This window comes from Helianthus annuus, chromosome 17 (genome assembly GCF_002127325.2).
Source record: "Helianthus annuus cultivar XRQ/B chromosome 17, HanXRQr2.0-SUNRISE, whole genome shotgun sequence".
NCBI lineage: Eukaryota > Viridiplantae > Streptophyta > Magnoliopsida > Asterales > Asteraceae > Helianthus > Helianthus annuus.
The window spans coordinates 26,324,454-26,338,192 of NC_035449.2; the positions used below are offsets into that span (position 1 = coordinate 26,324,454).

A 13,739-nucleotide genomic window follows, 5' to 3' on the forward strand; every position below is an offset into this window, starting at 1 on the left:
TTACGTCCGTACAATGCCTCGAATGGAGCAGCTTGAATGCTGGTGTGGTAACTGTTATTGTATGAAAACTCCACTAAAGGGAGATGCTTTTCCCAGCTGTTGCCGAAATCAATAACACATGCCCGAAGCATGTCTTCTAGGGTTTGAATCGTGCGCTCAGACTGCCCATCCATCTGAGGGTGATATGCTGTGCTCATGTCTAGCCGAGAGCCAAAAGCTTTGTGCATTGCTTGCCATAATTCTGACGTGAATCGTGCATCCCGATCCGAAATAATAGAAGTTGGTACTCCGTGCCTTGAAACAACTTCCTTAAGATATACGTCTGCGAGAGTGGAGAACTTATCCGTTTCCTTAATAGCCAGGAAGTGTGCAGACTTTGTGAGTCGATCCACGCTGGGATCTAGGTAGGCCAGTAACGAAATCCATGGAAATTTCCTCCCATTTCCACTGCGGTATCTTGGGTTGCTGAAGTAGGCCTGATGGTTTCTGATATTCAACTTTGACCCTTGCACAGGTCAAACATTTGCTGACGTGGGTTGCGATGAGGGCTTTCATGCTTGGCCACCAATACGTAGTTTTAAGAGCGTGGTACATCTTATCCGAACCAGGACGTACCGAGTAGCGAGATTTGTGTGCTTCATCCATCACAAGTTCTCGTAAACCGCCATATAGTGGGACCCAAATACGCCCCGTTACATAGTAGGCGCCGTCTTCCTTTTGTTTTAATCACTGCCTTGAACCGCGTAAGGCTTAAGCCTTGACATTTTCTGGTTTCAATGCTTCTACCTGAGCATCTCGTATCTGAGCAGGAAGACTGGACTGGATAGTGAGCTGCAAGGCTCGTACACGCCTTGGTACAGTATCCTTTCGACTGAGAGCGTCAGCCACAACATTGGCTTTGCCTGGATGGTACTTGATGGCACATTCGTAATCATTCAGTAGTTCAACCAACCGATGTTGACGCATGTTCAATTCCTTCTGCTTGAAGATATGCTCGAGACTCCTGTGATCGGTGTAGATGGTGCACTTGGTACCGTACAGGTTGTGTCGCCATATCTTAAGCGTGAAAACAACAGCTCCCAACTCTAAATCGTGCGTCGTGTAGTTCCGTTCGTGAACCTTAAGTTGGCGCGAAGCGTAGGCAATGACTTTGTTTTGCTGCATCGACACACATCCAAGACCCTGAATGGATACATCACAATAGACCACAAAATCGTCCGTGCCCTCTGGCAATGAGAGAATAGGTGCACTGCAGAGCTTGTCCTTTAAGTGTTGAAAATCCGTTTCCTGTGTACTGCCCCAATGATAAGTAACACCTTTCTGTGTCAACAATGTAAGCGGCTGTGCGATCTTTGAGAAATCTTTAATGAATCGTCTGTAATAACCCGCCAAACCCAAGAATTGGCGTATTTCCGTTGGTGTACGCGGTGCAGGCCAGTTTCTGATCGAATCTACCTTGGATGGATCAACATGAATCCCATCCGTGTTCACCACATGGCCTAGAAAATGGATTTCACGAAGCCAGAAGTCGCAACAAGTCGAATAAGTCATCAATACGTGGTAGAGGATAGCGGTTCTTCACTGTCACCTTGTTGAGTTCGCGGTAATCTATGCACATCCTGAAAGTTCCATCTTTCTTCTTCACAAACAGCACTGGAGCTCCCCAAGGCGAAGAGCTAGGACGAATAAAACCCTTTTCCAAGAGTTCTTGCAATTATTTGGACAGTTCTTCCAGTTCTGATGGAGCTAAGCGATACGGTGCACGTGCTATCGGTGCTGCTCCTGGTGCTAGCTCGATCTGGAATTCGACCTGGCGATGAGGCGGTAGCCCAGGTAAGTCTTCAGGAAACACCTGAGGAAAGTTGCGTACTACTGGAATGTCCTCAAATTTCTTTTCTTTTGCTGACGCATCAGTAACAAGTGCCAGAATGGCAGTGTGCCCCTTTCGTAAACACTTATGGGCCTTCAGGAAGGAGATGATGCCAACCACGGCACCACTCTTGTCGCCTTGAACTTTGAGAGGTTCTTTACCAGAACGGGGAATACGAATGATCTTCTCCTTACATAGGATTTCTGCGTGATGTTGGGACAACCAATCCATACCAATGACGATGTCGAAACTACCCAAGACTATGGGAATGAGATCGATGGAGAAAGTCTGACCAGCGAGGATAAGATTACAACCCTGAACTATGTGTGTGGCCTCTAGAATCTTACCATTAGCTAATTCTACAACATGCTTGGCGTTTAAGGGAGTTGGTGTACGTTTTAACATTTGACTAACTTCTAGAGACACATAACTGGTATCCACACCCGAATCAAATAATACAGTAACATAAAGGTCGTCGAGAAGAAACTTACCCATAACTACGTTGGGATCATTCCTGGCATCACCCTGCCCCAGCACAAATGCACGGCCCCTAGCGTCGTTGTTCCCATCATTGTTGTTTCCCCCGTCGTTATTTTCGTTGCCTTGGTTATTATTATTGTTGTTCTGGTTTCGGTTTAACTGAGGGCAGTGTCTTTTGAAGTGACCTTCAGCGCCACAATGAAAACATCCCTTGTTGCCCTGTTGCTGATTCTGCGGTATCTACTGATGCTGCTGGTTCTGAGTTACAGGCCGTGGACTCCTACAATCCTTGGCCTCATGACCCATCTTGAGACACCTCTGACAGCGTCCCTTGTTACACTGGCCACTGTGATGTCTGTTACAATTGTTGCACCTTGGGTACTTTCCTTGATATCTTCTCTGCCCGTGACTACCAGAAGACTGCTGACTGGGACTCTGGTAGTTGTCAGTCTTTCGCCGCTGAACCTGAGACTGAACTGAAGCTGATCCCTTGCTGGAATCCCCCTCCCATTTCCTCTTGTTGTCACTGGGAGTAGTAGGAGTAGCAGAAGTGGTGACGGTGGTGGTAGCGCTGATGCGCTTAGGCAGCCTGTTTTGTTCCACTGCCTGGTCCGTGAGGCGATGAGCAAGACGCTGAATATCCTGGATATTATTGAGGTTAGCCGATGTCACATGGCTCTGAATTTCTGGTGCTAGCCCCTTGAGGTACAACTCAATGCGCTTGACTGGATGGTCCACCATAGTTGGGCACAAGATGGCCAGCTCGTTTGACCATTTAGTATAAGCTTCAATTTCCGACCCTGACATTTTCAGATGATAGAGCTCCACTTCCAACTTGTGGATGTCATCACGCGTGCAGTATTCTCGTTTGATGAGTTCCTTAAAATCATTCCAAGGGGGGCGTTAGCAGCTGCCAATCCTAAAAGTTGAACTTGCGCATTCCACCAAGTCAGCGCGATTCCTTCCAGTGTGCCGGTGGCGTACTTCACCCTGCGAGCCTCAGGGCATTCACACATCTCGAACACAGACTCGAGCTTTTCAAACCAATGGAGGAGTCCCACTGCTCCCTCCGTGCCACTGAACGTGCTAGGACGACAGTCCATGAAGTTCTTGAAAATGCAAACAGGTTGCTGAGCGTGTCGACCTAGTGTGTAAGAATAGGACAAGGTTAAACACAAGGGTTGGTTTAGGAATGTAGGATCTAAAGATCCTAGTGTGAGTCACAACTGCAGGGTATACTACTTGCTTGTGCAGCTGCAAGTGTCGCAGCAACTTGTTCGTTGATGAGAGCCGTCAACTGGGCTTGAGTCAAGTTAATACGTCTAGCCATGATCTTCATAGCAAATGTAACATAAGTGAGAGAGGTTCGCGAATAGTGCGATGACAGAAAAGAGTAAGCACACAAGTGTTCTCAAGCAATAACGAATAGTAGGCAACGTAATCTAAGCATACCACGAGCAAAGTTCTATATAATTCTAGCATGTAGGCAATAAACATAAACCATATTACCTAGGATGTTGAGTCTTGCACATGGAGCGAGGCGTCGTTGTGGATCGTTGAGCACTGTACTGGTTATAGTCTGGTTTTAATAAAACGTTTTCCCCATATTAAAACAAAGTTCTCTATAACCAATGGCTCTAATACCAATCTGTCACACCCCCAAAATCCACCCGCGGAGTATCACCGCTTGGGAGCGTGACTGACCAGGATCAAGCCACCAATCATATAGAACAACGTAAATAGTAAAAGTAATTGGCATTTAACCAAACCAATCCATATGAAAGGTGTTCAAACATAAGTGTAATAACAAAGTTCAGCGGAAGCATATGAGTAAAAGCCCAACATAAATAAAGTATGTAATGTCATAAGGTTTATCAAAGCATGCACGATCCTTGTCCACAACGAACGCGCCACCCTGTGCAAGCTCCATGTATACCTAACGACCTGCAAGGCATGTAACAGAGAGTCAACAACTAGTTGAGCGAGTTCACAGAAAGTAAGTCCGTAATATTAAGTTCATTTGTAACGTGTGGCTCTACTGGGCCGATAGTATGTTCTATTGGTGGGGGCTTCCCATGTTTGCATATACACTAGACTATTCGTAACCATAAGTGTTCTTCTTAACCCGAGAACAGTAGTACGTACGAGCTTTACGTAGGTTTTACGTAAGTGTCCTTCTTTACCCGAGGACAGTGGTACGCGTGGGGTTTACGTAGGTTTTACGTAAGTGTCCTTCCTGACTCCGGAAGACAGTAGCATGTGTGAGTTTACGTAGGTTTTACGTAAGTGTCCTTCCTGACTCCGGAAGACAGTAGTATGTACTTGTTTACGTAGGTTTTACGTAAGTGTCCTGCTTAACCCGAGGACCATGGTAGATAGTCTAGTAACCGTGTAAGTGTAAGTATGAGAAATCGTTCAATTCCATCATTCAACCCATTCCCAATCCCCGGGAATCCTATGCCTTGGTAAAGAGTGTGAACTCACCTTGGTTTGCTCGATTTGATAAGTTTATTGTTCACAACTAAGCCGTCAGTCGTAGCCTAGTATGATTACCATAATCAATTAGTTTTACGTACACCCCATTTCACATAGCACACATTGTACACTACATACATTATCACATAGCTCGTCATCACATACGCATGACACCTAATCAGACCATAATCGACAAAACATCACGGATCAGTTTGTTCAATTAAACACTTAACAGTTCACCCCTCCTTATAAAATTGTGCGACTGACGTAATGTTCGTGGGTCAGTGCTCGGCCCAAATCAGATTGTGCAATCCAACTAATTTAGTGGCCCATACTTAGTGTGCGATCAATGTAATCTATTCTAGAAACATGGATTTGGTTATAGAAATAAAATCCATCAATTACACAATTTGGGAACCCATCCTTTAGTTTATGTAAACAACATCTCCATTTAATCAAACTCCATTTAGATCAAATAGCATAAAAGTTTCTAAGTCAACATAACAGTTCATCGAATATCATCATACAACATAATTTCATCATTTAACATCCTAATGCTTTCAGGTTCATAGTCATACCATTACATCACATTTGATCAGTTAAACCTAACACATAATCACACACAAGTAATACGCTTATCCTATAATGTGCTCGGCCCCATCCAATGGCCCAATACTAAGGTGTGCGAGTGGTTTTAATGGTGCCGGCATAACACGGTTCGGCCCAACGTTAATATCGATCGGCCCAGCTACATCAGTCGCACCTTATGGCAGTATTCAACCGAAGTAACCCGATGAACATCATGAAACTATCATATCGATTCAATTCCTTAAAGTCAAAAAGGTCACATAAAGTCAAAGTGTTTAAAAGAGATAAGATGCATTCCAATCAACTGATTGTTGTCGGCCATATACACCTGAATAAATAATAATGTCTGCATGTTTGTGTAGTGATTAAATTGTCAGGATCATGTGTGATTACAACTAATATGTCGGCCATCATTCTATTGAAATATCATTTAACTATTGTCATGCACTACTTGATTCAACCCGTGTGATTATTAGTTTCATGTTGACTTTGAACATATCTATTATATATCGAACATGCCACCTACAGACTACTCATATTAATTGTTTAGTAACAAAACAATGATTCATCACCTACCCACTCAATCATCAACACAACCAGAATCATCTTTCATTAACATACCATATACATGCGGACATGTAGTGATTTACTAAGGAGTCATGCATGATTCAAACAATATTGTAACTAACCGAGATGGAATGTCACTAGATCGATCGAGAGGAGAGGCTTGAAAACTTGTAGTTGCCGTCGCACTCTAGGGTTCGGCGATTAAACTTTTCGTAATAGTGGGGGACAAGATATTAAAACATTGCTACTGGGCCCTAGGCCCTTGTGTTGATTTCGCCGGCCCACCGGTTGACGAAAACACTTTTGTGTTTTCGTGATGGGTGATTTCACAAGGTGGGGTGGGTTTTCGGCTAGGTTGTTTCACATTGACAACAATACACAAACTTATATTTTGCTCATACACTCATATATTAACAAACATATTAACAACCATGCAAACATATATCATCAAATACACTTATGTTGCACATCAAATATAACATATTAATCACAACACGATTTAACGTATTACAAACGTGTACAGTTGTGAAACAAATAAGTCGTGTAACCAAACAACTTAAACAATTTACGTGCAATTAATGCGAAGATGGAAATATTGGAAACTCGAGTTGTCACACTAAATTTGCCATTTTATGAAACTCTGAAGGTACCAAAGTAATTGCAACATCGTGAAAGTATGGGGATGGGGAGGCAAAGCCGGTGGAGTTTCCACCGACTTTGTCTTTTGACGGGTGGAAACATATAGTAAGACAAAAACACGATTCGTATAACTATAACGCAGTACGTAAAAGACAATTACAAAAAAGTGTAAAACACAATGCCTAAGACATTTCGTAAAACACAATGCATTGGCGTTTGCTAAAGTAGGAGTTGTAGCCTAGGGGTTACAATTGCAATTTTTTTAAAGTTGGGCGGGTGTAAAAATGAAGTAATAGTGCAAGGGGTAAAAAGGTAAAGTCTAAAAAAGACAAAGTGTAAAAGTATACGGGTGGTGGCAGAAATGTGTAAAAGATGAGGTGGTGTTGTTGGAAATGTAAAAGAAGATGGTTGGTGCGTAACTATGTAAGAGCTAAGGGGGCGATGATGGAAAACCAAAGTAGAGGGTTGGTGCTGACAAAATTTGAAAGATAAGGTTGTGGTTTTGAAAATTCAAATTAGAAGATTTAGGGACTAAATTTGCCTTTTTATGAATTTTTAAAAGTTATAAAGTTAAGGGGCTAAAATTGGAATATCATAAAAATAGGAGGGGCAAGGAGGCAAAGCCGGTGGGAAATCCACCGACTTTGTCCTTTAAGATTATGTAGAATATACAATAAGTTCAATCGATTCCCCTTACACTATGCCGCTACCAGACCACCACCAACCATCACCGGCCGCTACCAGCCCACCACCAACCCCCCCTGTTATCCATATGTGCCACCACCAACAATGACTCTGTTTCATCAATCTTTTCTTATTCAATTTCAAGAAACCCATGTGTCTTCTATTTTAATTATCTCACAGATCCAATCTATTCTTGTTCAATTTTAAGAAATCCATGTGGTTTCTCTTCCAAATTTACCAATAGTTTCACCAAAATCACAAATTTACAATGGGAGGCGGCAGGTGCAGGGTCGCTGGTTATGGAAGCGGTGGTGGTAATGGGTGTGGCAGGTTTCAGGCGGCGGTGGTTATGGGGGTCGCAGGTGAAGGTGGTGATGGTTATGGAGGTGGCAGATGCAAGTGACGGTGGTGATAGGGTGGTAGGAGGTGGTGCGAGAGAAGGAGAGGTGAGAAAGAGGGAGAGAATTAAAGAGTAGGGTTTTTTTGTGTGTATATATATATATTTTATTTTTTCTAAACCTTTTTAAGTCATTTGCACAATTAGTCTCTGCAATGGTAAAATTACAAAATTGCCCTTGCACATGACAAGATTTAACAAAAAAAAAAAAAAAAAAAACTAACTGGGTTAGGCCAAAAAGACAAACCGTGTAGCATTTAGAAACATAAAATACAAAACTCATCAATTTTAAAGGTAAATGACACCGACTGAAATTGGGTATAAAGATAAATGACAATTCTTGAAATTCACTCTTTTTTCTACTTTCAAAGTGTTCTTAAGTTTTAAGTTATTCTTAAAAGGTTTTAAGATTTTTTGTATTGGTTAGACGACTTTAACTGCTAAGTATATTAGTTTTATAAACATATTTGATGAAGGTATTTTTTTCTGATACGTAATATATTTTAGTTTCTTTTTTCATTTAAGGGTGCTTTTATTTTCTCGGGCCTTCGTTTTTTTGCGCCTAGGCCCCAGGCGAGGCCTATGCGCCTTGAGTGCGCCTGCCGCCTTTGATAACTATGGTTTGAATACATTGTGTTATGAGAGGTTTAAAACTTGAAACTAATTTTTGACATCATTTATCAACTGGATTACATGTTTAAACTTTTTAGATTGCATGGTCGTTCAATACTATTACGGATTCCAAATGTTTCAATACATTCTTGTTATTATAAGTGAGGCGCACAGTTTAAAATTACAATTATTAGGAGTTTTGCAAAAGTTTTAGGCTGCTATAACCGTTTCAGATAATCGTTTAGTTTTGCACAAGATGCATGCATTGTTGTTATTTGTGTGATAGAGTTAGACAGTTGGTCACACTAGAATTAACAAAGGTTTCAAAACTTGAAAACTAACAGTTGATATCATTCATCAACTGGATTAGATTTTTAACTTTTTAGATGATTGTATCTTTTGATTCGTGGTTGTTCTATGCTATTACCGATTCCAAATGTTTGCATGCATTGTTGTTATTTGTGTGAGGAGTTGGTTACATTAGAATTAGCAAGGCAGTCTATTATAAGTGAGGAGTTTTAGATACGTTTAGGTTTGTTGAGGGCTGGTATAATTGCCTCAGACCTATACATTTTTTGCTCGAAAAAATGGCCCTTTGTGCCTGAATTTGGGGCTTTTGAAGCGGAGCGAGAAAGCTGTGCTAGGCCTGACAAGTGTGCCTAGGCGCGCGCCTAGGTGACCTTGACAACAGAAGTTATTATTAGCGGAACATAATATCTCAAAGAGATATTTGTATTATTGGTATATATCTCCACATATATTTAGGAGATCTTGTTTCCTATTTACTTGTCCTGTATTCTGTATATATACTTCATTATGTTTGTTAATAAGATCATCGGATTATTTAAACCTTCATTGTATTAGAGCGCATCCGCTCTATACCCCTTTAAGCCAGCAGAATTCTTTTTCTGTCAGGTTTCGATCTGATGTTTAGGATTTCGAACCATTTATTCTTTGATCCTATCCTGTACGTCTCGTTCCTATGGGTGACAAACCGGAATCATCCACCAAGCAACCTGCTCAAACATCTCTCCACATTGTTTACTCGGTCACCGACATTCAGAAAAAAGTGTGTGTTCTTGATGGGATTAAGGTCACGTATTCTGCGTGGGTGAAGCTTTTTCAACTTCATGCACGTGGGTACGAAGTTTTATATCACATCACTGCACAACCACCTGCTAAAGATGGCCTTGCATACGAACAATGGATGAAGATTGATGGTATTGTACTCCAGTGGAACTACAATACCTTGTCAGAAGATTATCTCCTTCGTGTCCTCGAGGCCGAATCAACTGCTCTTGAAGCCTGGGATCGTGTTAAGGCCATCTTCCTCAACAACAAAGGCCCTAGATGTGCTGCACTCCAACAGAAGTTTATCAATCTCATACTCAGTGCTCCTCCATCTCTAGACGTCTACTGCCAAACACTCCGGGATCTGGAAGCCCAATTGAATGATATCGGTAGTCCCATCAACGAACAAATTCTGGTTTTGCAACTGGTCCATGGAATATGACACTATTGGCTCCATTATAAATTAGTCTTTGCCATCTTGGGAAGAAGCCAGCAACATGCTCCAATCGGAACTCGGACGACACGCTGCTCGGGAAGGTAACCATGTCACTCCTTCTGAGGCTCTGACCGCCGTGTCCTCCACACCGCCGCCACCTCGCCGAGACAACACCCGCCGTGACGGCCAAAACCGGGCGCCTAGAAACAGACACAACCCTTCGGGGCGAGGCAGGCCAAACAATTCTAACTGTGGCCCAGGTTAGTACCAGGCCCAACACCAGACTTCACAGGCCCAACAACAGACCAACCAGCCCTCCCAGCCCACTCATGGATCCGACAGCCCAACAGCCCTTCAACATGCAGTCGTACTGGGCCAGCCCTTATTGGGCCCTGCCCCCACCGTGTCCTTTCCCCACCCAACCTGGGTGGACTTCTCCTTGGCAGCCCAATCAACCGCAGTCGAGTTCACAGCCTAATCTCGCTTCTGCTCAGGCGCATCTTCCTGACGTTAACCCGCTTGAACCTAGTGAACTCGGGGAAGCATTTCAAGCCATGGCATTGAACCCGGAAACTCATGAATGTGTCATGGATACTGGAGCCTCAAACCATCTCACTTTGGACGCATGTATGGTTTCCTTTCCGCGTAAAAATTCTATTAAACGTGTTTTAGTTGGCAATGGTCATCGAGTACCAGTCGTTGGATCGGGTCATTATACCCTTTCTCTTCCTCGAAACCTATCCAACTTAAAGACATTTTACACACACCCAATATCATCAAAAATCTTATTCCCGTTCGAAAATTTACTCGTAGTAATAATTGGGTGTCTGTCGATTTTGATCCATTTGGTTTTTCTGTGAAGGATTTTCCGAGTTGGACAATTTTGAGTCGGAACAATAGCTCCAGCAACCTGTACCTGCTCACAGCCTCCACATCTCCTGATGCATCCGCTTTTGTTTCCACCACCGATCCAGAATTTTGGCACAATCGTCTAGGACATCCTGGTTTACATGTTCTAGATTTTTTACGTACTAATAAGTTTATCCCTTGTCATAAACTGAGTCGTTCTTCTTTTTGTAATTTTGTTGTATTAAAAAAGTTTAGTATCTTGATAAATAAAAAAATATATAAAAGATTGATACATTTTGTAGAACTCTTCAACGTGTGATATCATTCGGCTAACGATCGATGCATTTCAGTTTTCGCATATGTTTGACACTTTGGTCCAGTTCAGCAATCGAGAACTCTCAAGTGAGTCTAGTGTTGAGAAATTTGGCCATTAAAATTTGATAAATGTTTGGCCAGTTTTGGTTAAAATTTTTGGCGGAACTGTTGTCTATAGTTTTTAGAAACAATAAACCAAACTGGTTGGGTTTGGTGGGTCGGATGCAACTGTCAGTTTAACCCATTTGGCAGTTTATACCAACCTTTGTTTTCAAACCTGTTAGTTTTTAAACTAGCCATTTAAATTGCCAAAACGAAACATGTTCCATGAACTATATAAATAATAAAAGTTAAATAGATGGTTTGGCTTACACAACGTTAAACTGCCAAAACAAAAACGTATGTATCTCAAACCAAAGGATGATATTGGCATTTCATAGATCCCTAAAACACTTGCCATGTGTTTTTTTTTGTTTTTTTTTTTTTTTTTTTTTGCAGTACTGCTAGTGCCGTGACCGTCAGGAGTACGATCCGTAGGCCGAGGGAGCAGACCGAGAGTTAGATTTGGTCGTCTTTTTATCCATTACTATGACAATTTTCAGTTCTGTATCATGTTTTTTAAGGTTTTGTATCCCAATCTATTTTTAACAATCTTGATTACAGTTAAGGTTTTGTATCCTAATCTTTGTTTAGATTTAGTGATCTTTACACATCCAAGCATTTTTGCATGTGCGCAACCCTAGAGTCACATAGACTCGTCTGCGCAGGCTGCACCTTCTGAACTTTTGACTACGGAGGGTGTTACTTCCTGTCTGATGTACAATAAGCATTGACCGGTACTCAACCCGAACCGACCCGGAACCGTTTCAACCCGACAAAATTGCCCCTTGATGTACAATCTATTTTTATTTTTTAAAAGCATTTTTAACCGACCCGACCCGAACCCGTTCCGACCCGGACCCGTTCTAACCTGAACCTGTTCCGACCCGAACCAAAAAAACCCATTTTTTAACTCACCCATTTTGACCTGTAAGACCCTAACACGTTTTAACCAAATGACGCAGCGGAAAAATGTACCTTAAAATTTTTCTTTTCATTATAATCATTCTAACATGCTTGGAAATACGTTAAATCACTCTTTTACAATAAATACATTCATCATTTCCATAAGTTAAAAAAACCTGACATACATATATTAAATTACGTGACCACATACACACTCGTACAATCCATGTTTTGACTCAATCTTCAACTGCTTGCAGTCCATGATGAAGATCTGTAATTCTATACAACCTACAGATACCACATACAATCACATCATTAGTAATCGGTGACATCATACATAAGTTTAAAACACGCATAATTAGGCGTCAACATCTCCTTCTTTCACTATGTTAATCCATCCATCTTTCCATTCGAACCCCATTGTTGGCTTTCAATGTCAAACCTTCAAATTCCATTATTAGTATACCTGCACTTCCATTTCATTCTCAATAGCAAAATGGTTACCATCGTTAGAATTCATTTGTATAATTAAATCCACGTATACGTATGTACAAGTTTCATTCATTCGTACATATAATTAAATTCCAGTTCATGCATACATACTTTTTTATTCGCACACCTATTCACAATTTACATCTTACACAATATTACATGCAAGTCCTAAACACACACGTCTATACATGTACATCACATACACACAAACCTCCATACTTATGCATTCATTGTCATGCTCACCCACGAGTTCCATTCACTTACATATAATCAAATCCATACCTACATGTATAAATACTTATTTCATCCCTATGCATACTCACAAGCAAGTTCGCTTCTTACCCATATTTCATAGAAACTCTTTGTTAAGTTTGGGTTGCATTTCGGAAACATAAAAACAGGTTCCATGCTCACCCATACCTCACACAACTATTTGGTAAGGTTGGGGTGCATATCGGGGGTCTAACGGGGCTTAGGAATGGGTTTACGGGGCTCGGGAATCGAAGAAAACGAAGAAACAGACATAACTGCGTCGACGGGTGCGTAGACAGCAACATAGGGCGTCGGCCAAAACCCACCAGCGTTGGCGACGCCGGTAGCGGAATCGGCGACGCCCCTCTGCAGGTATGCACCCTGTTTTTGCTTATTTTTACTGTTTCGACCCCCGCCAGCACACCCCGAACATCCCAAAACATAAATTAACGTTTTTCCACACCCCCAAATCATTTTAACACTAATACCCATGGTCCGACATCCAATTTCCACACCTCGACACATTACTTTCTAACCTTTGACCCGTTTGGTTTTTACCAAACACATTCAACTATGACCCAACTACCTATAGTCCAAAGCGACCTTGCTCACCTTAGTCCTACCATTACTTTAAACATCTTTGCACACTTGAAGGTCCATTTTAAAACAACTCCTACCTTATCATTTCTCATTTATTTGTACGTTCCACCTTGACTTCGATTATTCAAACATATATATATCTTCGTGTAACTAAATACGAAGTAAGTGCGGGAATCACTTACCTTAAACATCCTTATTCGTGTTTGCTTCCTTGCATCTTTTTGACCCGTTAGCCTTTCATGCTTAAGTCCATGCCAATGTGATTCCTATCCTTTCATGCCATCATGTAGGTCCCTTTTCTCGGAGGATCGAGAACAAACCTAAACCTTGTTATACTAACCCACTAGCGAGTGCGGAATCCAAGCTAGTAGGCAAACCGGGATGAAGCAAGAACAAACACAAGAACA

General features: G+C 41.7%; 1 protein-coding gene across 1 annotated transcript; it reads left to right on the top strand.

The window, feature by feature from the left end:
- Positions 1-9,294: 9,294 nt before the first annotated feature.
- LOC110870263 lies at positions 9,295-9,825 on the top strand. Its single transcript, XM_022119454.1, has one exon. The coding sequence runs from the start codon at positions 9,295-9,297 to the stop codon at positions 9,823-9,825; it is 531 nt and encodes a 176-aa protein (XP_021975146.1).
- The last annotated feature ends 3,914 nt before the right edge of the window (positions 9,826-13,739 follow it).

Bases quoted from the DNA above. Each gene is read 5' to 3' on its own strand.
- LOC110870263 (XM_022119454.1), top strand. From the start codon at position 9,295: ATGGGTGACAAACCGGAATCATCCACCAAGCAACCTGCTCAAACATCT.